This window comes from Lygodium microphyllum, chromosome 23 (genome assembly GCF_053477565.2).
Source record: "Lygodium microphyllum isolate KBCC chromosome 23, Lygodium_microphyllum_v1.1.10, whole genome shotgun sequence".
NCBI classification, from domain to species: Eukaryota; Viridiplantae; Streptophyta; class Polypodiopsida; order Schizaeales; family Lygodiaceae; genus Lygodium; species Lygodium microphyllum.
This window is the reverse complement of record NC_141157.1, coordinates 70,566,698-70,593,985: the sequence shown is the minus strand read 5'-3', so window position 1 is coordinate 70,593,985 and position 27,288 is coordinate 70,566,698. Positions and strand designations below refer to the sequence as shown.

At 40.6% G+C, this 27,288-nt stretch overlaps 1 protein-coding gene across 3 annotated transcripts; it reads right to left on the bottom strand.

The window, feature by feature from the left end:
- Positions 1–570: 570 nt before the first annotated feature.
- Positions 571–21,991, bottom strand: LOC148016315 (rho GTPase-activating protein 7-like). 3 transcript variants are annotated; one of them, XM_087664743.1, is made up of 23 exons: positions 21,454–21,986; positions 20,967–21,003; positions 19,971–20,047; positions 13,802–13,872; positions 13,630–13,699; positions 12,356–12,500; positions 11,401–11,520; positions 11,213–11,290; positions 10,889–10,944; positions 10,698–10,767; positions 10,528–10,615; positions 7,109–7,352; positions 6,239–6,469; positions 5,774–6,097; positions 5,135–5,187; positions 4,926–4,986; positions 4,743–4,826; positions 3,352–3,465; positions 2,878–3,047; positions 1,962–2,031; positions 1,793–1,876; positions 1,480–1,710; positions 571–1,219 (listed from the first exon to the last, which is right to left on the bottom strand). In XM_087664743.1, the coding sequence occupies exons 1-23, from the start codon at positions 21,505–21,507 to the stop codon at positions 1,019–1,021; spliced, it is 2,733 nt and encodes a 910-aa protein (XP_087520869.1). In that variant the 5' UTR covers positions 21,508–21,986; the 3' UTR covers positions 571–1,018. The 3 variants fall into 3 exon arrangements, 2 of the variants coding, with proteins under 2 accessions (XP_087520869.1, XP_087520870.1); XR_015688181.1 differs by lacking the exons at positions 571–1,219; positions 1,480–1,710; positions 1,793–1,876 and having other exon boundaries at positions 2,878–3,052; positions 21,454–21,991; XM_087664744.1 differs by lacking the exons at positions 571–1,219; positions 1,480–1,710; positions 1,793–1,876; positions 1,962–2,031 and having other exon boundaries at positions 2,874–3,047; positions 21,454–21,991.
- Positions 21,992–27,288: the final 5,297 nt, after the last annotated feature.

The following is a 27,288-nucleotide window of genomic DNA, read 5'->3' as shown; positions in this document are numbered from 1 at the left end:
GTCTTATACCATTGCTCTTAACATTGACTGTTCAAAAAGAACTAGCCTTCACTATAATTTTCCCAGCTGGATTTCCATAAAACTAATAGAGATTTGATTTGTCTTGACGAAAACCAGTTGTAAAATCAACTGTGATTCTCTTAATGCCCAAAAACTGGTGAGTTTCCAACCTCTTCCATTTAAACATTGCACGGCCAAAGAGTTTTCCATGAACATAGCTTACATGGTGTCAATCTTTAATGCTTCCATGTAGAGGTCTTACTTTATCCTCTTATCCATATCCTTTTTCATTTAATGCTTTTTAGAGATCAGAGTTTATGTACAAATTTTACTCACATTTAACAGTCTCATATGCTCTTGTTCACATGACATTCTCAACCCTCTCCCCATGTGGTAAGCCCATAGACTCTGTTTTGGCTCTTTGTTTAATTTGTTTATTTCGATCAATCAAATTATCAGAAGCTAATCTCAAATGAGACAAAGCTCATTTATCGAAAGAAGACTCTTATAACTAATCGCTGAATACTTTCAAGCCTCGCTTTACAAGACCTAGAACAAGAAAGAATTCAAGCACTGATATACAACCGTGTAAAAATTTGCTAGTATTGTTATGTTGCAATACTAACAGTTTGTAACAATCTTCCTGATTTGTGTTTGGAACAAGGTTTACTGTTTTGGAATCCCCAAGTATTCGAATGATGACATCACTGCGTTTCCATTTCAATATCTCTATACAGAGAATGTTCTTCCCACCTCAACTGGGGAGTATTGATACACCAGCTTTACAACTTGAGTTGGCCATCAACTTCTCAAAAAAGAATCTTAATAATTTTACAAGAAATCAATCAGAAACTGCACTCTGAAGTATTTGCTTGCTCACCCACTTCTTCGCTTTGCATTTGCCTTGTGCAGCTCAAGTGGGCTGGTCAATATACAAGAAGATGGTACATGAACCATACTTTACACCAGACCAATCTAAACCAAGATGCCTATCTTCAATGGCTGCCATAGATGAAGCTCAGCCATGTTGCCTAGCCCAAACAACCTCATGATTGGTTGGACTGATTGTCAAATCTAGATTGTGTAGTTGTTCCATAAGCTGTGATCGTCTCTCCTTGAAAAAGTCGAGTCTTGTCGTCAACTCAACCAAAGCAGACGAAGGGACCACTTGACCAGAAGAAGGCACCACTTGACGCTGGTAGGCTGAAGTATTTGATGCCTGGAAAATTGGTTTTGCTGAGACCACATCTTAAGAACCACAAATATGCATGTGCACACTGCCCTTTTATCCCATATGAGTATCATGCATATACATGCATTAATTAGAAGGATTAAACATACATGAATTAGAAGGATATAATCACTTTCCATCCACCAGAGCAACTACAGTTATATACACTGCCTAAATCCCTCTTGACCATGAAGAGAAACAAGCCATCTTGTAAAATACATCTATCACAGTCCACTCAATTATCTTACCATCATCTCTGAGGTGGACAACCCGTCACTTGCGCAACCTGATGCTGTTTCCCGTAGCCTAGAATCACTGACAATGGAGTCCGACCCATGTCTCCATGCAAATTGCCTGCCATTCGAAGATGGGCCTGCTGGAGGTTGCAGTTGCCGCCAATCAGTTACAGCAACAGAATCAGGCTGCAGAGGGCGGCGACGCAAATCCATGCCTCGTGCCCTTTCTGCTTTCAGTGTTTCCTGCATCAATGGTTTGCACAATCAAGGCTTGCTGGCATTATACTGAAACCAATGTGCAATCTAGACATTTTACAAATGTCACCTTGGCTTCTGCCAAAGCATTCCATTGATGTAAGACAACCTGCTCCAGTGTTGACGTGCGTGCTGTCCCATGGCGACTTTCTAGCTGCAAGGAAGAATATGCTAGGTCATCAAGTTGACACATCCATACTCTTGACTTGATTGCTGAATAGGCTAAGAACAAAACCAACCTCATTATTCTTCTGTTTCTCATGGTGGCAAAGAGCTAGTGTCTGGTCCAGTTCTTGCTGAAGAATCTTCCTGTGAGATGGACATTTGAAGATGTTGCAACCTTAAGCACGTCGATATCTTAAGAGCCATCGTATTATATTATCCCCAAAAAAACCAGAAATGAATTCACAAGCACACAAACTAGTCAGCAGCAGATACGCTGTGCAACAGAATTTGAGTTGTACCAGATAACATCAAGCACCACAGAAAAATGCAAATTTTGTGGAGTAAATTACAAACATTTGAAAACCAACACTCACACTAAGATGACCTGTGCACCATCACTGTTGGGGCACACCACAATAGTATCAAGGACCGCTATTAATAACTAATAAAAAAACCTTTGAACTGTTTAAAGCATTCAAATTCAGAATCTTAGTAAGTATGAGCTCAGGAAAGGTACTGCATGCTACCCTGAAGTTGAGGCCGACGCTGACCCCTAACAATTAAGACCATATCCCGATTTACTAGTTCAATCACTTCGTCTTTAACAATACAAGTATGCATTCGATTATCCTTATACCATTTCACAAAATTCTAGAGACTCCTTTAATCAGAATAAGCAAATCAAATGAGAACAGACAAATTTGTCTTACACCCAGCAACATGGTCAAGATAAACTGCAAACAAAATATCAATACGAAGGTGCACACCCATAGAAACAGTTAGTGTCCTAAAATTGGTGGCAGTCCTTAACACTCAGGGACTATTACTCGTTGCACTCACATACAAAGGTGCAAGCTGCTATAGTACATCATGTATCACAATACAGATCATCCCTAGTTATAAATTTTTACCAGACCTAAGGAGCTCATGGAAGTTCGACTCTGTCTAGTATCAACAGTGAACCAGCCTAGATATTTACAGAATGCTTACTGTTGAGCTTGCAAATTTTTTACTCGTTGATATCTTTCATTTGTCTCTGCCAAAGAGCCACCTTGCTGCTGACGTTGCTGATTCAGCTGTGCACGAATCTCAGTTACTTTTTGTTTCAATCTTGCAACATCAGCTTCAACAAGTGCAATCTCCTCCAGTTCAGCCCTTGTCTAATCTATCAGAAATAAATATCATCAGCTCGACAAACTCAAATTGAGAAGATACAAGCATGCAACCCATAAAGACTCATTATGCTAGGGAATGCACAATTTTCTTTGAACCTTGCAGTAATGCAACATAGGCACTTGCACATGCAGTGTGCACGTATGGCTGCACACACATATGGTCCATGCAGGCACTTCAAACCTGTCTGCATGCGTGCATGTGTACAAACAGTGGTTTCACCAAGATGTAAAAGGTGTTTGTACATGTGCTTGGCCAGGTATGGAGTAACAAATTGCACGTGCCACAAACCTTATTGTCTAAGTTTCCAGTCATTGGCAGCTGAGATGAAGGCATGCTGAGGCCAAGCTCCAAAGCTGCACGTAGATCTCTCTCTGTTTGTAACTGTTCTTGAAGCCGTGAGACCTAAGCATCCACAGATGTCGATATTAGATATCGCACCCAGTGGACACTACACAATGACTATCATCTTTAAGCACAAACAAGCACAGGTACAGAAAGCTTTGTTGTTTTACACCCATATTCAAGTGCTCAATACAGAAGCAAACATGTAGCACACATCCAAGTAATGGGGTCAAATCTTTTGCCATCCCAGCACAACAAGCATGAGCTGTCCAGACAACAAACAGCTAGCTCTAGGACTAAGAACATTTGAAGCAAGGAGATGCCGATCCACCATCCAGTGAGTATTCTGCCAGGCTCGTAACATATTAATTATCACAAACAAAACCCCTACCCCTCCCAAGCCATATAAGAAAAGAACATTTGACCAAGGAGATGCTGATCCAGCATCCTGCAAGGATTCTACCAGTCTCATAGACTTACAAATGTTCCAAACAAAACCCCAACCCTCCTAAGCAAAGAAAAAAGATTTAAATTTATTTTCTATTCTGTTATGTCGCAGTTCCCATGCAGCACCAACTACCTGTGCGAAAAGAACAAACCATTTTCAATTCTGCTGTTCTAGAGTTCCCATCCAGCACAAATTGCCCACAAAACTGATCGCAATAACAGAAAGCCCCAAGCAGTATAGAAACTAGTCAGCTGTAGATATTATGCAGCATGATCTTTCTTTGGTGCCTTTAAGTGCAACCAACTTCACAACCGGACAGTCTAAGAGTTTCATATTGTTTTACTCATTCAAAACCCCTTGCTGGAGACAAGTTTAGATTCAGACAGTGATAATAGATTTACTATTGCAATGGCCATCAATGCAATAGTTGGGAGGCATCACCCTCACTGCTTTCCCAAACCAGCCAAAGATGCAGACCATGGTCCCTGCCATGATCCAACTTTCAGCTCCATGGGGAGCATAACAGTTTTCGAGCAGACCCAGTCCAGACCCCATAGTCTGCGACTCAGAACAACAATTTCAAAAGCTATCTCCAAAGTGTGCCACAAAGCTGTCATGTGCAATCCTCCTATTTGTCCCGGAGTTTTATTTGCCCTTAAGGCTTGATTTTATTTCTCAGGTCTGACCTGAATTATCAAATCAAGCTGAGAGATTACATGTAATATTTTATAGCAATCGTGCTCTCAGCCTCCAGGTATAATTCTATGCCTAACATGTTTCAATGAAGCACTCTTCCAACATTGTCTTTCCAAACCCAGACTTACATAGCAGTAGTTTTCCAGCAGCACCAGCCATTCCCAAACAAAGACACAGCTAAATATAAACTCACATCCTGCTCAAGGGCAAGGCGGCGCTCATGAAGTGCTTGTTTTCTTCTTTCAAGACTCGCTTGTAAAGCAGCATTTCCTTTGACCTGTAATAAACAACATAAATACAATTAAAATATAGAGGGCAATCTGTTTTTAGCACTGAGATGTATAAAGTTTATATCACTCAGTTAGAAAAACCTAACCTCTTTTGCAATCTTATTCTGCAACTCTTGTCTTGTTGCTTCTAACCTCAGAATAGCCAGTCTGCAAACACAAGATCGGAAGTTCATAGAGTCAGGCTCAGGATAAAGGAAAAGTGCAAAGGCTGAAGATATCCAATAATGTGAAAAAGAACTACTATTTTACAGCCCTCATAATCTAGAAGAAGGAAAGGCTAACAAGGATAACTTACTCTTCTTCTCCAGAAGAAACTGTTGTATCTGTTGAGAGATTTCTTTTACCAACCTGATGCAGCAGTACACGACATACATTAGAAAGCATAATCAATCACATTTGTGCATGAAATAAGGGACAGATTTCAGACTCCAGAGCTTCAATATTGAAAGATACAAAGACACACAATGATTTTGATTATGAGCTGAAGCACAACCAGGCATTGAGGCAAAAATTTATACTTTCAGTTTACTCCGTGAAATAATCAAAGACAGAAGTTTCTTTAATATACCATGATGGAGCATTGAGGCAAGATTTTTTACTTTCAGTTTGCTTGGTGAAACGATCAAAAAACAAGCTTTTTAAATATACAATGATGGGTCGTAATGCTTCATAAGAGTTATGTACAAACTTATGAAAAAGCACCCCAAGGTATGATCTACAGCATAAGCATGATTGTCTACATACTAAGCAGCATTGTAATGAAGAAGATCCTGAAATCATCACAGCCACCACAGTTCGATTATCAACTGTTTTTTGCACTCTGTATATCATATCAGGATAAACATGAACCTTGCAAAATCCAATGAAGAAAAATTCTCCTTATTCCTCCATTCCCATTAACATAATTACACTTTAGTTGTGAGAACCATCTTACCGATGAAACACCCCAAACAGATGGCCTCTTGCTACTTGATCCTGATCTTGGAGCCTTGGAAGTCACCATACTGGTACTAGCTCCTACATTTCCACCAGAAACTTTTGCTCTTGGGCTAGCTGTTGGGGACTCTTGGTCTTCCCATGTAGCATTATTTGCAGAAAGTCTAGTATTATAGCCATCACTCTCCAGATGTCTATCATAATCAGTACCATCATCACTTCTAAACTTGGTTGATTTATGCCATCCTTTCAATTCCTGATTCATGGAAGTGCTGATTGAGACACTTGTTGATTCTACTTCAGAGTCAACACCTTCAAACACCTGAATGCAGATTGTAGGATAAGTGCGGCAACACAATACTGTAGATTAAATGTATAAAAAGAGAGCAAGTACAAAATGTAATTGCACATGAGGTCTCAAAAGTAAACATGGAAAACAGTTACAACCAAATCCAATTGTCACCTTCAAATCATAAACATCACCATCTTCATTGCCACTACTCCCACTGAACGTTCCACTATATTGCCGATCAACATCATCTTCATCAATATCCACATCCAGCTCATTTCGACTATCCTGATAGCCTTCATCATGCACCTGCGGAACCTCCTCATCTGATGACCCCTCACTACCACTGTCTTCTGCATGGGGGTATATGTCTAAAGAAGCTTGTGTTGGTGGGACCTTATAATCCTGCAAATACACAAACATGCTTAGCATCCACCTCCTCCCCTTTACACAAGTACAACAAAAAAATAAGTCTTTAAAAGGTTGAAAAGAAGTAGCCAACATTCAAGACTCAACATTTTACTGAGACCTGGATTTTGCAAACATGCCCCACGCAGTATTTCCATACAGTGTTAACAAATTGCACTTACATATCTGGAAAAACCCACAAGCAGGTATAGAGTGCAGGTTCCATGCAAATTGAATGAATGACACCACAAACCCTTCTAAAGAGAGAAGCAAGTGCTACAAGACACATCACAGTTACCTTGAGCTGAACATTTCATGCAAATCTAATGCATGAAGATTTTACAAAGAAGAAAGTTAGAACGATTACACCACAGGCATGACAAAAGGTAGAAGTTACAATGGACATATAAATTTCAAGAGCAAGTCCACCCATGAATTTTAAACAGACAAAGCAAGATCCTCACAATGCAAGAAGACACAACCAGGACCTGCTGACAGAGTTGGGTTAGCTTAATTTTGTGTCTACATGCAAACCTGCCCTCAAGTTTAAACAACTACACAGCAGGCGTGACAAGGGCACAAGTTACAACATAAATTTAATACAACACCAAGCCCACCTATGAATACTGGATATACCTCAAAGATTTTGTCATAATCCTCCAACAAAGTTGTAATTATAGCTTGGGCACTATTGGCAGCTGCTGCTGCTGCAAGGAGTTGTGCTGCATTGTCTCCACTGACATCAGAATCATCTTCAAGTCCACATTCACCAGCCAAAAGAGGTCGCAACAGTAAAGGAGCCATGCAAGCAGCAACAGCTGATGCTGTCATACGGTTCTCCGCACTATGATCAACGACAGCACTCATCATCTTCAATACTCTGCTTCAACCATCAAATAATTGCTGAGTTAATCTCGCAACAACAATGATGAATTTAATCAAATTACGTATTAGCTCTGAAAACTTGCATATAAAAAAGGAAGTGCCAGCATCCACAAAAACAGCCAACTAATTCTTGTCACCATGTTTTCCGAGAACTGCCTATATTCAACCAAAAATGAGTAACGCAAGCACCTTGCAATGAATTGCTAAGGTCAACAGGCAACTTTTGATTAATGGGCACTATTAACCCACATTATAATCCAAGAATTGAGTGAATATGATAAAGATGCTGGCAGCAAGCAGCAGGCATTACCCTACAAGCAAGAGCTGTGATAAATCACATCCAAAAGAAAACTTGGGAGAGGGAGAACTGATCCAAGAAAAGACAGAAATAAACAAACACACAAACAACAAGCGACATTTAGAGCCCCTCCGGCAATTTTATAATGTAGCTAGTTTTCAGCGTGCCACCTCCTAAACTTGCCTAAAGAGACAAAAGGTGACCTCCCAGACGCTCCAGGATGGTTAGGAAAGAAGCAATCACTCCCTCGGTCATTGTTGTCAAACATACAAAAGCACTGAGATAATGATTGTTATGGGGCTGAAATCTGCTGTAAGTACCGGCTGACCAATCAGACATAACCCTTGGTGGTTGAACACAAACTCTCAAGGTCAAACTACCACTGGACAGACAATTTATTAAAGCAAAGGTCTAATGGAACCCTGCCTTTCAACCATGGTTAATCATCCTTCCAACAGTGAACAAAAGCTAATCACTGGTCAAACATTGGTGAGCAACAGTTCATCACTGACCAATGTTGTCAACACCTGGTCAAACGGTTCAAGGGAGGCTGAAGAAGTAAAGTCGCTCCAAACCCAACCATCAGAGACATGATCACTCCCTCAAGCCTAGTGGTAGGACAAGCTCAGGAAACACTCTTATTTGGCTTATGAAGACCCAAAACTTCCATGATATATTAATTTGAAAGTCTGACTGCTGGAGGTCAACCATGGAAAAGACTTCCTTGGAAGCCTCATGGTCAAGAATACTGATGAAAGGGAAACTGTTCAAGTTAAAACCATCAACTAAGAAGTCATCTACTGAAGCTGGCTGCAGAAACAATCACAAGGTATTGATAATTTTGTAGACTTCAATGAACTGAAAAATGCAGGAATTCTAGGTTTGACGTTCACATTGGCTAAAAAAACAAAAGTAAAGCCATCCGGAGTGCTAAAAAATTGGCCATTGAAGACCGCAGGAGTCTAGTTTTCTGTGGACTTCATAATCATGAAAGGAGGGGACTACGATATCCTGTTAGGCCAACCCTAGATGCACAACACACAAGTCATAGAAGATTGGGGAAACAATCTAATCTTCTTAGGCAATCAAACGGAAGCAGTGAGAGTAGAGATGGATACTTGGAAGACTACACCAGCCAATCTAGACACCATCTCGGCCATGCTGAAGGGGGATGCGCAAGTTAGAAAATATTATGCGCCATTGACCAAGTATATCCCTTGCCTCGAGAATGAGCGAGATTGGATGCATGCGCTATGATGACAAGGAACCGCAGTATCAAAACCTAGGAGATATCGAGCAACCGGACAAGGATAGTTCTGATGAGAGTATGGAGACTATTGTTCCTTTAGTGTGACGAGAGCGAAGAAGAGATCGACACAATAGAGTACAACAATTAGGAACATGTGATTGAACAAATATGGGTAGACTCCAAACCGCAGAAGAAAAACATCTTCATAATCGAGAAAGGAGTCATGCGAATGGATTGTGATCACGCCTCGTTGGAGCACATAGAAGTGCTTGATTATGAATGAGAAGGCCTTGCCCAACCAGGTGCCACACCAGTACTCAATAGAATCATGTTGGAGCTACAACCTCTGGGAGAAACTCCCTCTTCTAGCGAAGATGGAGAGTTCGATTTCGAGTCGGAAGTAAGCTCAAATAGAGATCCTGAGACAGCCCGAGCACCTAAGACCAAACACACCAAAGGAGACCTACCAGTCCACCTAAGGCGTTGAAGGTTGAAGGGGGAAAGAAGGAAACAACCTAGGGATCCGCAAGCTGAGGAGAAGAGGAAGCTGCAAGACCTATCGAAACGATTCACAGGATTTAAGAAAGGCGATAGGGTAGTAGTCTTGCTAGGAGCCAAAAGATAAGGGCAAGCGAGTGAGCCTATAGAAGGACCCACCAAAGTCAAGGAGGTCAATATAGCTAAGGAAGGGGAGATGCCCCGTCCTGTTTTCATGGCCAACGACTTGACCGAGGAAGAGGAGGCAACTCTTATTGCTCTCTTGCGAGAGTAGATAGATGTATTCGCTTGGTCCCTTGATGAGCTGAAAGGGGTAGATTTGAGTGTAGTGACTCATAACCACACTACGGCAAGAGCTAAAGCAATGGGTGGAAGGATCACTAGAGCAAACAAGAGTTGACTTGGAAGACCACAATGCAGTAACACAAATACTAAGACTGATGCTGCAATTCGTGCCCAAGTCCTTGCATGTTAATGCTTTCTGGGAAGGCATATAAATGCACACAGTCTTGCCGGTCCTAGTTGTAGGTGATACCATGAGGAAAGGGATTATAGACACGGGGGCAGGAGTTAGTGTACTTAGCCACGTAGTACTCTGGGCTTGGGGTAACCCACTGATGTGATAAAGAGGGATTAAGGAAAACCGCCCAGCTATTGTACTGAGGGTAAAGTGCATCAGGGCAGGTCTTAACTAACATTGTCTAGAACTGATCTGATCCAGAACACAGGCCTGCACCATGTCACATGGACTGACAGAGAGTCTGAAGGTGATATCTGCAAAACAAGGCCACTCCAGGGACCGAACTGATCGGTCACAATCACATGGTTTTCCATATTAAATCAACTTACATGCATTCACATTACTGCACTAATGATTCTGCCCGTCATTCTTATAAACAGTGACATTTACCAAGGAAATCTAGTCTCTCTCACTACACATTCCAATGGGCAGTGGTTTTAATGCAGGGAAAGAACAAGGAGCAATACAGCTCAAAATGTAAGCTCATTGCCACATATCTAAAGTTGCATCAAAGCAAATATTCAAAATTGTAAAGATGCAGATTGCAATCCACACACAAGCATCCAACAAGTTTCCTTTACTAGATAGGAAGTGAAGAGGAGTACCTTTGCAGCAGCCTTCGATTGGGCTCAGGGAATGTTTCTGCAACTGCTAGGCGCATGGCCATGACTCGAGCCTCCTTGCCTTCAATTCCTGATTGTTGAAACAATGAAGTCATATGCTCTAAACTACAAATCTTTAAAAAATCCAACTCTGAACAGGGACCGATGCTTACTATGAGCCTCTAGAAGGGCAGTGCAACAAGGAGTTGGCACAGGTGATGAAGGCAATTCTCGAAGAACATGCTGACACATCACAGAGAAGGCTATTTATGGTTTAGTTAAAGGAGATAAATAAAGTTTAGCAAATGACCAGTCATATTTTTCCCAGAAATTTTTCCCTGTGCTAGCTTTGCATTCCCAATACCTTTATACAGTCACTGATAATATGCGCATCCTCATCTATCCCAAACTGATTCCGCCCTGAACATGGCACAGCGAACACAAGATTTAGTTCCTCTCAAACCATTTTAGTTAAGTCATGGCCAATCGCATGATTTCACTTGCATAGAACTAAAGATGCAAGGTAGTCAAAAATATTCAGTACATGAAGTATGTGGCTTCTCACAACTTTTTTTAGAAACAAAATTTCCACTTTCATTTTTAACAACCATTGATTCTCCTTATTGCTTACTTAACAACCAAATACTCTTATGCTTTTAGATAGTACCAACGTTTCAACATTGCATACCTTGCTCATAATCACGAATCCGTAAATCCACATCATCCACATCCGCAGACTGTCGAAGAACTCCCTCAACTTTTACTCCTGCATAATACAGCAACACAGCTTACTCAAAATACCTAATGAACAAAAAAGAATTGCAACAAAAGCTACATGACAGGATTGAGATGCTTTTTGACAAGTTAGCAAGCTACCATAATGCTCTATAAAGCAAAGAGCTTTCTCCAGAAAAGAGGGACTCCCATCAATGTCCTCCAAAGCAAGTAATATTGGTCTCCCAACAACCAAAGATTTGACTGGCCGTCTTTCCCTACCTAAAAGGCAGATCAGAATAAGCAGCTCAGATCTGTCAGTCATTTGATTAGTAGAAAATCATAGAAAAATGAAACAAATCACAGGTGCATATATGGAATAAACTTGTGCAACTGCTTGTCAAAGGATGATTTTCACTACATTGTGCTAATTGGTCCAAATACAATCATCTTCAGAACCATTCAAAACTGCTTTAAGGCATTGGTGTGACCTCTTATTTCAAACAATTATGATTATTTACTTCAGAACCAAAAGTTGCACCTTCACTTGTGTTGTAGGTTAAGCAAAAACTTACAATCAGCCAATTAGTTAACAATGCTATGATCAATGAACATCCTCCCAAACTTCATGTTATACAAAAACTCAATCAGATGAAAAAGAATCTAAGCACAAAATGCAACATGAGACACTACCATCTAAATACCCTCCTTGCCTTATGTCAGCTGTCGGCCCCTCTAGATACCCTCTTTCCTATTCTCCAATACAGTCTAAGCTCTGCCCTACCTTCGACTGGCCCATCCCCGGAGTAAGGATGTGCCCTTGAACAAGCAAGAACGAAGTCATCTCAAAACAGCTACTTGGAAGGTTAATTATGATCTGACAGTTTGGACTGATAAGAGTACTGTAAAACTCAGTTGACTTACTGAGGCATCCTGCATTACTTCCATCGATCAAAGCAGCAGACAATTCAGCTAGCCAGCACTTTAGAAGCATAGGCTGTACTCTCTTTGGAAGGTGTAGCATTTTTCTTGTCCAAAGCATGAGACTCCAAAGTGTGATTTCCAAACATCTACAAAGTTAAGATTTTGGTCAAAGAGTGTAACCTATCTGTAATACCTTGTTCACTAGGCCCTTCACCAGCATCCATAGAATCATTTCTGAAAATTCCACTTTGGCCCATCATTGATGCAGCATTTGGTGCTACAGCAAGTGCCCTTCCCAATGCAGCTCTCCATTCATCCAGATCCTCTGAAGTTTCTGCCTGCCAGAAGATTCAGTTAAAAGGAATGCATCAGCAACAAATGCATACAACCATCATGTAGCAGATTTATGTATTACGTTACTCAAGTCTCTTGGCCCCAATACATTTGGACTGTCCATTTTATTGTACAAAACTTTTACCATAGCAAGGATAACCACGTAGTTTTGGCAGTGAACAGCTGGAGAGATTAAGCTGTCATAACAGATGAAATTTCATGGGACTATACAGGACTTGTCAATCCAAGAAAAGCTGATGTGTTTCCTTATCTAACGAATAGTAGAACGACTACCACAGAGGTGATCTGCCAAGCTAAGCTGCATGCATCAAAGCATAAATACCAACCCAAATATGCCTAGGTATCTGTTTCCATTGCATGCAACCAACATGTTATTGACAAGGTTTGAGATAGTATGCACTTTTACTGTAGACCAGAGAAAGTGTAATTCTCAAACATTTTGCAGAAAATATGGGCAATTCTGGCTGTTTGGCATTACACAATAGGGTTATACAGGTGTGATACCAACTGAAGTATCTTACCCACAAAAAAAGAATATGCACTGCATATCCTGTACCACTAAAAGTGGGTTGTGGAGGTTAGCGATATAAAGAGAGACTAGTTAGTTCATGATCCAAATTAATCACATGGAAGCGAGTGGTGTAAGGTGTAATAAAAGTGTGTAAAGTATTTAAGGGCAACTAAATTCCAAATGGCATTATCAAAGACTTGTAAGAGACGACATTCTGGAATCTGAATGTGGATCTTTTTGGCAACAAAGAAGAGCAGAGAAGGGGAAAGAGAAGAGGCTGTGTATGTGTGTCTCTGTGTGTGTGTGTGTGTGTGTGTGTGTGTGTGTGTGTGTGTGTGTGTGAGAGAGAGAGAGAGAGAGAGAGAGAGAACGGGCAAGGAGTGGTGTTGGATCCATGACAAGATTAGACTCATCCAAGTGGAGGTATCATGTGTGGAGCTCTTTAAGGGAATAAATGGTAAATGAAAAGAGAAGTGGCTTTAAATAGACAAAGATCTTGGTTGTCTGCACCAGTTCCTGCTCTAAATGTGCAGTCAACAATGATATCTTGAAGTCTCTCCAACACCACACACCCAAGAGAACAAAAGGCAAAATATTACTACCTTCAGAGTGAAAGCTCGTCCATCCGGAAAAATAACAGTCAACAACTTTTTGTCTGCCCGAACCAATACACTACACAGCGCAACGCAATACAGTGCTTATAAACAAAGTGATCAAGAAACAAGTAACACAATCCCACATAATTGAAAACGAAGGCTGGAAGAAATGGCAAACCTTCCTGAGTTATTTAATTCTATGCCACCTTGTACCAGGTTTGATTCAGCACCCTTAACAGATGGCACATTCTATCAGAAGAGAAACAACCCAAATGTAAATTGAATGAGCTCAAGTCTATCATTCACCACATTAAAGTTAACTGCAAAATAGCATATTATCCTCTAGACAAAAGAGATCCAATGCACAGAACACTCAGTCATGATCAATACGAATAATAAACAGTACTTTTTCTGTCTTACAACTCACAACCATTTTTCCAGTCTTCTAATTTCTACCTACTTGTTTAGCTTCTCTAATTATATGAAATAAAAGTGCTGGTTACCACAACTCAGGAGCTATCTGTTTTCCAACAACATACTGAATAGCACAACAGAAAGATAAAATAACTATCACAACTCACTGGTGGAATGATTATTTCACATGCAATCCTATTGAGGGATTATGGTCAGTGAAAAATAAATAAATCTGTAGAATCGAGACCTATCTGCTACCTTGCTAGTCTGTTTGCATGGACTTTATATGATTAAGGAACTTTGCTCTTAGAAGGCTAAACCTGAAAAAAGAACATGGATATACAGGCAAGAGGAGTGGAATACTTTGCTCCCAAAAAATATTGGGTTGCTTTCCAGAATAACATCTCTGAGAACAGATAAAGACAGCTACCAGGCATCTTGGCAAGAGGAGTGGAATACTTTGCTCCCAAAAAATATTGGGTTGCTTTCCAGAATAACATCTCTGAGAACAGGTAAAGACAGCTGCTAGGCATCTTGGCTTGCACTAAAGCACTACTATCACATCAAATGTCATGACTTGCATGCCAACCAATGCTGCTCAACAATGATTTCACTGACAACTTTGCAATCTCAATAGGGCCTGCCACTGGAAAATCAAGAAAAAAGCCACTAGCATATGCTATTTGTCTCAGATCTCGTGGAGATTTTACTGTCCATTTAGTGCTTAGCAACTCAAGGAGCCATTGCCAAAACAGTTACATTGGTACCATTTATCTCAGCCTCTCAATATCACTTAATTCAGGTATATCGAATCCAGCCAACCCCAAGTGCTCCAACCCTATATACATTGTTCAACTCATTAGGATGCAGTTGTAGGGTTTTTCTAATCTATATACCTGTTAGATTGGTATAAAATTGGATTTGTAGCAACCATTTCTAAGAGTAGTTACTACTAGAGTCAGCATTCAAATAATGGGTATATAATTCATCCTAACTTTGTGTGGATCATCTAGGGAACCAATGGATCATATTCTGAAGTTCCAAGTTCTTAGACCAAGCAAGCCAAAACCAAAAACAGTTTCACTAAAGTGTAAAGCAAGTAATATCACCTTTTTGGAAACATAAGGGCTGAGGGTCTTTATACTTGATCACAGCTTGAGCTCATAGAACTCATCTCATGTAAGGAACCTAGCCTTAAGGTCATCTCATGTAAGGAACCTAGCCTTAAGGTCACCTACAAATGTTCAATAGTTCAGCTGATGCCTTTTATTTCCCAAAGACAAGTTGAACAATGAACACTTCCACCAAAGAGGTAACAACTCAATTATCACATTTACCAAAGTTCAGAGTATAGTTGACTATGGAGCTAGCTCATAATTTCTACTTTGTCAACTAGGAAGCTAACATACAAGTCAACTAAGCCACGAATTTTTGTTGGGTGTCAAGATGACATGAGATTTTGATGCTTTGCTTAGCATTTAATTAAGTTAATAATCAAATGTGCAAATGTGACTTGCACACATTCTTGTGCCTAATCCCGTTCCACTTTCACAATAGTCTCCTCCTTCCATAGTACGGGGGAGTTTCAAAAACGGAGGAAACGGAAACGGGAAAAACTGGAGTTTCAGAGTTTCGGTCAAATTTTGGAAACAGAGAGACGGCGTTTCGGATTGTACACTAAAATAAATACAGTACTATGTGGGTATGTAAATATATCAATGCTTACAACAACATGTACCCAAATTTCATACAAAACTTTGAGTCTTCATGTCATATGATTGAAATCATAATTCATTACACATGTCATTGGTTGAAACTTAAGACAGCTTAACACAATTAAGACTCAATTTTCAAAACTTAAGGCAACAAAATGAATTATAATTTATGACTCATGAATCATCTATGATCTAAAGAGCAGTGAAGACTAACATCAAGAACAATGGAACAAGAATCAAGATGCATAATAAGTGAAATCAAGATAGGAATAATCTGTCAAAACTCCAAAGTCCAGTGAGCACTGATCACTATGTACTAGTCTCTAGACTCTAGTAACTACTGAGTAATAAGTATCAACATCAATGAACAATTGGCAGTTGTAGTCTTGACAACAAAGCTCGATGTCTTTGTTGAGAATGCATACCAAGTGGTCTTTCACGCACATTATGCTCCCTGATTTCTCCAATCCACAATAGTTGCACTGCCACTTCTTTGATCCATCGGAGCTCTCATATCCCTTGATTGGAGTGACGTGCATCCAATATGGATCCAGCGCCAAGAAGAAGAAAAAGAGGAGGAGGAGGAGAAGGAGGCGGTGACGGCGGCGGCGGCGGCGGCGGCGGGAGTTGGAGTGCCCCGAAACGGACCACAGGATGCCGAAACGCCGGCCTGCCGTTTCCGTTTCGGTCTAAAACGGCCAGTCCGTTTCAACAACCCTGAAAGTACTATGCCTCCTGTTCCTTCTCCTCCTATGCAACCCAACTCAAATTCAACAGATGTGCCCCCTGTCAAGTTTATTCGTAAGAAGCGCCGCACATAAGGTCCTTTTGATCCTACCCCTGTTTCATTGCATGTGGTACAGACTCCAATGCCTGAGATGTCTAGTATTTCACAATATGAGACCTAGGACATCAAGATATAAGTTGGTGCCGAAGGCAAAAGTTGTAACAAGTTGTACTTGACAAGTACTAGGTGGTACCTAGTGACAAAAATTGACCCAAATTACTTTATTAGCCATAAGTGTTAGCCTGACACTAGGGAATTCACATCAATTAATAAATTGATGCCAGTCCCAAGGGCTAATGAGTGCTCAAGAATACTTGACTAATAAATTGGCCTAACAAATTCAATTGTTGGCTAGTCAAATTATTTTTTTGAGCAACACATAATTATTGAAAATTAATTTAATAATGCTGAAAAATGTTAAAAAACGAATTGAGAAGGCTAATGTTAGGCAAAACCTGCCTGTGCAAGTGAGAAGAGGGCTGTGGGAGGCTAGAGAAGCGTCATTCCAGCTTGTCAAAGCTGAGGGGAAGAGAGAAGGCCGATACAGCTCTGGTAGCCAGCAATTTAGGGCAGATCTTGACCATTTGGAGCAGCCATTGGAGCAAGGAATAATTGCCAAAGGCCCTACAAAAGTAGACAACAAAATTAAGATAGTTGTAGCGACCAGGCGACAACATTCTTGGTGTGTTCCAATAGTCATTGACAGCTTCCATGGCTGTCTAGACAAGGCAGCTTCTGATTTATTCCATTATCTTATGATGGAAGTCTAAATTCTCTCCCTCTACAACATTCTCTCTCGTTGTCCAGCCATTTCTCATCTTCCCTCAGCAAAATCCAACAATTCCAACCATTGAAGGTGGAGCTTTTAAAGAATCTCCATTGTAAACCCTAATTTACAACAAGGATTAGGCTTTGACAACCACCTCGGGACGTGCTCAGGTTTGCAGGCCTAGAACTTGAATTTCAACAACTAAATTTGAAGAATTTCAAGAGATTCATTAGACAAGCCAATAACAGTGAATTTGGGGCCGAATTTGTCACCCAAAGGGTACAATCAAGGCCAATTCCCTGAGCAAACCAAGGGGCAAATTAGTTTGAAGGCATCCTGGTCGTTTGTGATAGCAAGAGACAATTGAAGAGCGAATGAGGTTCAAGGAATATCAGTGTATTCTATCCAAATTGCAATACAAGATATAAAGAGAACCGCAAGGGGCGCTAGTTTTGGGGCAAACAAGTTGTCCATTGTCTAAGATTAAGTAATAATGTTGTATTTTCAGATTATGTATATTTTGGTATTGCTGTAATAAGCATAAATCAGATCATTACCACTCTTTCCTCAAAAGGAAGGCTAGTTCCAATTGAGGCAATCTATCTTGGGCTAATTGCTCTTCTACTCCCATCTAGCTTCAACTTCAAATCAATCATCTTCCTTCACCCTTTGGCAACGTTATTAAGCCTATCATTCATCTCATGCTGCTTTCAGAACTAATATGTTGTCATGCCATGATAAATAAGTGGGTTCCCAATCACGGTGGGGCTTTCACATTGCAAGGTGCCCTTTGAAACTCTCTCCTTTTCACAACTAGCATAAAGCTTGGTTCTTAGCACTATGAATCTCTTCCTCCCTCAGTAGTCTCTCTCAACAAGCTCATGAGAGACGCAAAGTCCAAACAAGGTGAAGTGGCTAATCTTCTATTTCATGGTACAATACAACAGACAAAACAAGAAACTGCTGCTACATTTAATGTTTGCATTACTCTTCTATTTAGAGTATGGACAGCAAAGTAGATAATCCGGTGATCTCTTCACTAGCTGGCATAGTGATTATCTGAGAGGCGGTGACAGCTATTTGATTGACTAAATGCTGCCCTAAAAGGCCCTGATATGGAAGCTGAAAATCACACCTTAAGCAGAAGCTAATGGCTACTGGAGTTATTGGATGTTGCCCTAAATGCAGGTGAAAACACATAAGGCTCCCTACTAGCTGAACGGCCCCTGCCTGTGGTCAAAGCAAACCTGAAAGGTCCATGCTAAACAACTGATTAAAGCTGAGATTAGGTAAGATAGAGCTTATAGAGGCCAGAATTGAGCAAAAGTGCTGCTAGTCTAGACTGGACAAGTGCCTAAAACTGGGGTAATGCTGGCTGGAGGCAGCAAAATCAGTCACCCTAGAAGCTGGAACTCTGCAGGGCAGCAAGGTCATGGCTGGACAGCAAAGGCAATCTACTTCGGGCCCTCAAACATTGGGCACAATACTTGACAAATGCTCAGCCATGAGAGATTTGTCCACACACTACACACCCATAAGTTACACCACAATGGAACATTAAGGACCCTAGGCACATTAAAAACTCCAAGCTCAAACACATCATTCTTCAGCAAGCATGGCCCCTAGATGGAATGGAACCCCTAAGAAGTGCATGATATAACTATCCATGCTCATTAACACACCAACGAACACAACAAACAGAACCTATTGGAAATCATACGCGCAGTAATGGAGGTGATTGCAATAATGCAGCCTTAGCAATGTTTTTTGCAAGTTTCACTCTTCAAAGCCACTCTACTGTCCAATCAATTGAAACCGTAGTCTTAGCCCAGAGATTAAACTCCTCCATTCAGACTATGGGCATTCTTGGTATAGTTGACTGTAGCATTCTTGTGGTTTTCTTGTGTATTGTTCCACAAACTTGAAATAAATTGAGTGATTTAATTTCCACTCACTTATGCCTCCATCCAGTACAATTCTTATTTGATATTAATCACAATCATATTGACTCACATTAGTATAGTTGTTGAATCATACTTTGGACATAGGATGCAGCCCAATCATATCTAAGTGGGTGGATTGTTTTGGGAAAAAGGCTTGATGAGAAGAAGATGCTATGGTACTTTGTTGCATAGCTCCATATTAGCACACTCTCCAAGTTATCAGTTGTATTCACACATTTGCTCCCATTTTTCCTAAAAATTCAATGAAAATATTAGGGCCACATAGAATTCAGGCTCAGGATTCCAGATGACCTACAGTTCCCCTCCAGTAATTGGTTGCCTCGTTCCACGTTATGAAGCTGAATAAGCATGCCATGATAGCAGAGCCACATATGATTCAGGCTTGGGATATGAGAAGACCTATGATTCCACTCTGGCACTTGGTCCCCTTGTTCCTTTTATAGAGTTAAAATATGATGTGTCATGATAGCAACATTTCAGCCCATAGAACATGTAGCCAGTATGTTTAAAAGGAGGTCTCTAGACAGTTCCATAAGAAGCTTTTCCAAGCAACGTAAATTTAAAAACAATATTAAAGTGAATTCCTTCCTGCAAAAAGCTGATAGCAAGCAGCATGTATAGGAACGTTAATACCACCCTTTTGGTTGGGGGGGGATTGAAGTGTACATCCAAAAAAATAAAAAGTAGACAAAACTTACCGGATCGCTTTTATAGAAGAACAAAGAATTGCGTGTGAGTATAAACCATCGGCGCTTCCATGTTTTCCAGCCCAATCCTACATGGATAACACAAGGAACAAGAAAAAAGATTGTAAGGGAAAATATGGTAACCTAATGAAAGAATAATATCTTAGAAGGCCATCACTCAAGGCCAGGCATACCAAGGGGTGGCCTTTTTCTTTCTTTCTTTTTGGCAGGGGGGCAGGGGTTCTGGGGATATGTTGGCAAGTGCAAAAAGACTTACTTCATATGCCACACAAACTTAACTAAGTACAAGAAGGGGTGACCTACCACTAATTCCATTGGCAATGAGCAAGAGATGCATCTAACTCCACCCCACATGCATGGAAAGCCATTGCGTCTTCAAGCACAGCCAGTTTTCAATTTACATCAATTGTTTGTAATGTGGGATGCAACAAAAGGCACTCGGAGAAGGCCAATGCATTCCCACACACACCAAGAAGTATAGATAGAGAACCTGGCCTTGTTTTAGCAATGATTTGAAACCATTGAATGCCAGATCTGTAGATGAAGTTTGAACCACTCCTGTCTTTAGGGAGTAGAAGAACACAGAATAGACGAAAGGGTGTCACCTCAAAACCACCACGATGTCTCTCTTCTCCTAGATGCCAGTGCAAAGTTATACTCAAGACATCACTAGCCCAGAGAAGGAAACCATCAGCCAGAAACAAGCTGTTGGTAGCCATTAGCAAGCACTGAGGTGAACCTAAGACCCTAACGACTAGGCGATACTTGTCATCATCTAGTGAAATTGCCTCACACCAATCAATGTCTGATCCAAGCTTTCAATACAATGTTTGGCGTATTACGGAATCTCTTCCGTTATACTTGAATGATAATGAACCATAGGGTCTGTACATTCATACAGTACTGTTTTTGAGATGGTATAACTAGAACATATCTTGGACAACCTCCCACCAAAAAAGTTTCCAATTCAAGCAAGTGAATAGTTACCCTTTGAGGATATGTATAGTGGCCCACTTTTGAAGACCTGCAATGTCACACAATACATGATAGTTTAGATTGAGGAATCATTTCGAAGATGAAGTCCTCGTGAAAAATAGATCCTCTGATATATTGCTGAAAAAGGTAAACAAACATAAAACGTTACATTATCACTCTTAATAGGGAAAAGTTTGATATGAGCAATATGGCATGGTCAGAAGATTTGCTCAGAAGTTTCCAAAATAATTCGGCAATTGCGTGAAGAAGTGATTTTCTAACATGAGTTCAGTTGGCTTAATAGAAAGCGATGCTGCATTTCCGGATCCAATCAGCACAGACAGAGAGATTCATCTCTCTCTCTCTCTCTCTCTCTCTCTCTCTCTCTCTCTCTCTCTCTCTCTCTCTCTCTCTCTCTCTCTCTCTCTCTCTCTCTCTCTCTCTCTCTCTCTCTCTCAGAGAGAGAAAACAACACTGCCGGCCGAAATGAATTAGTCACCTGGCTGGTTCCACGGCCTCTTGCGCGCTCGTATGGAGTGACCGGGGCGGACATTGTGTCTGATCCCGGCGTGTACTATTGCACGTAACGAATGAAGGAAAGCATTGTCCTCTGTGAGGAGTGGCTGCACGCACATGTGCACTGGGGAGAAGATTTCCGCATCAACCGGCACGAACCTCCGGGCATCCACACCACGAGAAACCAACAAACAAACAAAATGACAGCTTCAGAATTGGAGGTGGCTATGGAGGGCAATGTAGGTCGGGGGGGCAGCAGGTTGACCCTAACTTTGCTTCCGATGACGAGATAGCGAAAAAACGAAAGCCAGGCTGGAAGGACGGGGGGACAATTCGTCCGCGAGGGGTGGATCGAAGGAGACGGGGGGGATGGGGGGGAGGGTTAGGGTTTCTGCGCGATGGATGGTGCGACGCCTGCGTGTTTAATATATTGTTCTACGGTCGGAGAGATTTTGTGTGTCTGTGCATGCGAGAGGGAGGAGAGGGCAGGGGACGGGGCAGGGGGTGGGGGTGGGGGTGGGGGTGGGGGTGGGATGGCGATGGGGAACTTCGAGGCTTCGAAGTTAAGCCTTGCTGCCTGCGACTGCAGATGAGCTGTTGGAGAAAGCGGAGACGAGGACCCCTCTTAAGTCCCTTCACACTCCACCCGCCCGCTTGCCTTTTTACCCAAATGTCTTTTTGCCACGTCACCCTGTCCACGCCTCCATCCTAGTCAGCCGACCTTTTTGCCACGTGAGCCCCTTCACCCCCGGGCCCCCAAATGACTATTTGCTATTTGCTATGTCCCAAAGGTGATGAAGTTGGCATACATCACTTGGTTGGACACCTACATTCACACAATGTGTTTTGGGCTCTCCCCCTCCACTCCCATCTACACACAATGGAAAAATGCCAATGTAGCTATTGCATGCTCTCTTGGCTAATATTTGAAGAGTCTCCCTTGCGCATGTGTGTCTTATCTCCTTTTTCAATTAACTATTTGCTATGTGACGAATGTTTCGTGCCATCGTACCGAGTGGCCCAAGCTTCCTTGTATATCTCTATGGGGAACACCCCTCCTCTCTAAGAACGGAGATTTCTAAGAATTCCAAACAATGCATTACTGGCATCAGTCCAATTTGGCTCACTTCCCTCGACACTTGTAACCTCTTCTAGACCTAGCCCATGAGCATCTATAAGCAATGGGTCATGGAGAGTCTCTAATGGCTTCTTACAACACCATCATGAGTGACCCAATATTCCATGGTAATTAGCTCTTCTCATTCATGGTGCAAATGTATGGCCTCTCTCACAATCCAATGAATCTTCACAATATGACAATAGGGGTAACAACTATCTTCCAATAAACTATCTATTGTCATATATGCCATCAAGATCAAAGGCAATTAGGGCTTGCAAACATTGGGGGAATATGGTCCCCCATTTGAACACGAATAAGAGGCGACCCCAACCACACAATCTCAACATATCAAAGGAGTGTCTATAGTTGTCATGGCCCTAACTATGAGGTCTCATCTGACCCCATCAACCCCCAACAAAAATAAAAACAAAAGCCTTAATTGTGTGACAACAATCAAGAAACTAGCAAGATGCCAAGTAGGGCCTTCATCTCTGTCCATGTGATGCTATAACTCACTAGACTTTTGCTTATTAAGCTAGAGCTATTGTAGGTGTATGACGTGGATTGAGGCCCAAGCTAAATTTCTCTATGGCAAAATTAAGACAAACTAGGAAGCAATTGATTACCACTCAATACCTTCCCAAAATCCCCTCCCCCCCCCCCCCCCCCCCAACCTTTGAGAATGAAGAAAAGGCTCCAAACATACTTGGTCATGGTCAATGGATGTTAAAGAATACTCTCTTTAGTTTGTTTAAATGGATTGTTGACTTCCATTCAACACACCCCAAGCCCACAAAAGTTCCTATGTGGATAAAATTCCCTAATTTACTCTTATATTTGGATCCTTTCATAATGACCAAGGACCAATTGCTAAGGTTAACCCCTAGAAGGCATCCTCAAGGTACCCTCAAATCATGATTGAATAAGATATTCATTAAGAGCTACCAAAAAGCATCGAATTTGTTGATAATGCAGATGTTTTAATTAAGGACCAAACTCTTCTCTACAAGAAACTTCCCAAATCCTATTGTAAATATTTAAGCAATGTCATTTTATCAAGGATTGTTCAAAAATAAAGCAATTGGAAACCTCTAAACCCTTTGTAAATGTGTTGAGCAAATTGATCAAGGATTATCTTAAGATGAAGCAATAGGAAGCCTCTAAACCCTCTACTTACTAAACAGAAAGAGGATGGACTTGAGTTCATGAATAATAGAAGGTCAATTGAGCAACATAAGAACCCTAATTCTAAGTCTAATAAAGGAAGGAATCAAAACAAATTTACCCCTTTGCTTATGGACATTCCTCAAAGTAAGCAACACAAGAACCCTAATTCTAAGCCTAATAAAAAGAGGAATCAAAGCAAGTTTTCTCCTTTGCTTATGGATATTTCTTACCCAAATGATTTTCAAGGCAATGAGGGTCTCAAAATAAAAGTAAACATTAAATCAAATATGGGAATGAATTTGCCAGTGCTTAGAGAATTGAATATGGGAGGAAAAATTTCACGAAAAGCCCTATATCTAGTAATAATGATTTATTGGAGAACCTTGACTAATAAACCAAAGATTACAACTTTAAGTGTGGTATGAAATTGAAATGTGCTAAGGAAGAGGCTCTTTTGACTAAGTATAGTATCTGTGAAATTGAAATGTGCTAAGGAAGAAACTCTTCTAACTAATAAACTAAGAACTACAACTTTCAATAGGGTATCATTGAAAGTAAAATATGATGTGCTAAGGAAGAGGCTCGTCCTAGGAAACCTGCTCAATGAGAAAATAAGAAATCCCCATAAAATGGTGATAGCTCAACAAATACAGCTAAGGGAAGGCTTTTTAGAAGTAGGTGCTATGTTACCCATACCTCAAAGCAAATCCTCTTTGAATAAAGGTAAAACAACAAAAATTAGAAGCCATGATTTAAGTCACTTGAAGTTCTGTCTTTTAATAGTAAGGGGTTTAGTTGACTTGTCATAACATCATAAAATGTTGGCTAGCTCAAGATGATGATTCTCCTAATCTAAGGTATCTTCAAGATATTAAAGCTATCAGTTATGGCTTGTCTTGAAATCTCATATATTTATTCTAATTACCCCTAGCATGACATTGATCGTGTTTATAAAAGTGTGATGTCATTATTGCATCCACTAAAGCATATTATGATATAGGCCAATTTAGGTTTAATGATGGATTTCTAATGTAAATTTGGTCTATGTTGATTGCCCAATGTCATCCACAATAGGCTATAAGATTCTTTAAAGGTATTTAAATGCTTGATCATTACGATGGGTGAATATAACATGGCAAAGGACATAAAAGATAGATTTTCATCAAAAGGTCTAACAATATGTTCGGTAATAAAAAAGTTGCATGGATGGATGTTAAAAGGTCACATAGTCTAGTTGATCTTGGTTATAGTTCTACATTTACTTTGACTGATAACCAATGAGAGGATGCTCTTAAGAGGCCATATTAACTCATCTATTAAAGTAATTATATTCAATGGTAAATATATACAACCTCCATCATCAAAATAGGAGAACATTCTCTCAAGAGAAGCCATGAGAAACTAGTGTCACAACATGCATACTAACAAAACTTGGAGAAGGCATTCACATCTATTTTGTACACCTACTTCCTTCCATGCACCAATCAAAAGATGGATTTCACTTCTTGCTTAACTTTCTCGAACAGATGATCAACTTCATATTTGTTGAATTGTTTGTGTCCATGAACCGCCTTATTCCTACATCTCCATATTCCAACATACCACATCTCTAATTACTACCCACATTTTCCATGCTTCTTTAGTCATCGTGCCCATGTCACCTAGTATTGCCTATTTGAAGTTAACTATATTGAAGAAACTTGCATTGAACATTAACTTCTTGATCGTTTTCTAGATCTTCCTCACTCGAAAGCACCCCCAGAACAAGTGTGCGATATCTTCTTCTGTTGTTACAAAAGATGCACATGAGATTGGATCCTTTAAAGGAATTGGTTTTTTTAATTGATAGGCAGCTTAAGAAATAGGACCCTCCACATGAAAAGGTTTAACTTGAAGGCTGGGGTAGCCTTCCAAACCCTCTTGCACCTTCTCTCCTAGACTTCTAGGGAGTCATGGGGGGATTTATAAGACCATTTGGCTTGTAGCTTTTATTTGAATACTTGAGATGGCTTGTGGAAACTCTTCCTCTTCCTGGCCTTGTCAAGTCTAACTCCTACAGGGGTTTGTAGAGCACAAAGAGGGAGGACGTTTAGAGCAGTAGCTATTGTGGGCTAGGTCTCCTTCTTGTGCCCAAAAATTTATACTATCCAATTGAGTTCTTCATTGGAGAGAGAGAACTCCTAAACTAGTTCCATGCAAGATTTCCACTCAGTCAAGTTAGCTCTTCACAAATCCATCCATTGTGGAGTGCGTGTCCATTAATTTTTTTACACAACCCCCTGTTAATCAAGATAGGGCAATAGTTGTCTTGATATGCCATATTTTGTGCCCACAAGGATTGCATAAGAGAATGATCTCCTCTGGAGTGCCTTTCCACTTAGCCTTGCTTAAGAAAGATTTCTAGTAGGCTTCTGGCCACCTCTGACCCTCTTATCCTTTTTCTTATGCCTTCTCCCACATCAGTCGCTCTGTAAAGCTCATCCCTTGAAGCTTCGATTTGCACTCTGCTTGTTGGAGAAAGAAGTGGATGAGGGTGTGCCATGGCTATTAACAATTCAGATTTTTTGACAATAACAAGCAAATTCTTGCTATTTTGCACTCTACAAGCTCTAGTCCCCATCCTCCTTCCCTTAGAGTGCACACATGGCCCAACTCACTTCAAGGCACACTATATTTATCCTCATATGCCCAAAGGAAGGCTTTGAACAACTTTTCCACTTTCCCCCAATTAGACCATAAAAGAAAGGCAAAACAACTTCGACAAAAAGTGTGTAAGAAGTAAGGATCGACTAGATTACCACCACTCTCCCTATCAGGTCCCTCTAAGAAGCCAAACCAACAAACCATCTTACTCTTGATTTTATATTGTAGTCATTGGGATCTTTTGATGCCAAGAGGCATATTTCACGATGGATTCCGTGAGGTTTTACGGTGGATTCCGTAAACTTTGATGACCGGGGCTCATACACAAAGTGGATTCTTTGTGCGAGAAGTTGATGGGGAGGCCTGTCCTTTTCGAGCGTTTCATTAATTTAGTGTGTACATGGGTGATTCCATAGCGGGTGATCCCGCAAAATGCATATTAAATTAATAAGCGTTTATGAGTTTAGAGTGTGCATTCGTAATAAATTAAGGTTAGGATTTATTTCTAACCAATTGATTTATTTATTGTAGCTGAAGACTGCTAGGTATTCACTTTTGTCGGTTTAATTGTATTATTTTACTAACGATTGTGAATGCTTCAGTTGATGTGTAGAGATAGCAGCAGTGGCGGAGGAAAGCATTGGAGGATAGCGAGTATTCGATTTATTGTTTATATTTTGATGGGCGCATACCTTAGGTATGACGCCTATATTTTGTCATGCCTATTTATTGAGGCGTTGGATATTTATTATTATTTTGTATGCGCATGGGCGCACCATTATGTTATTTCTACTTGGACATTGTATTGGGCATGCCAGACTCATTGGGCACCGTCCATTAGCTTTATTCCTATTTTGTGTTAAAGCAAACTCAAAAGCTAAAAGCTTG

What these genes read in the sequence shown, in the direction of transcription:
- LOC148016315 (XM_087664743.1), bottom strand. Translation starts at nt 21,507, where the DNA reads ATGTCCGCCCCGGTCACTCCATACGAGCGCGCAAGAGGCCGTGGAACC. An exon ending in ATTATGACAAAATCTTTGAG is followed by an intron (nt 6,470 to 7,108) that starts GTATATCCAGTA and finishes GTGTATTTGCAG; the next exon opens with GATTATAAGGTCCCACCAAC. An exon ending in CTGGAAACTTAGACAATAAG is followed by an intron (nt 3,048 to 3,351) that starts GTTTGTGGCACG and finishes CTGATAGATTAG; the next exon opens with ACAAGGGCTGAACTGGAGGA.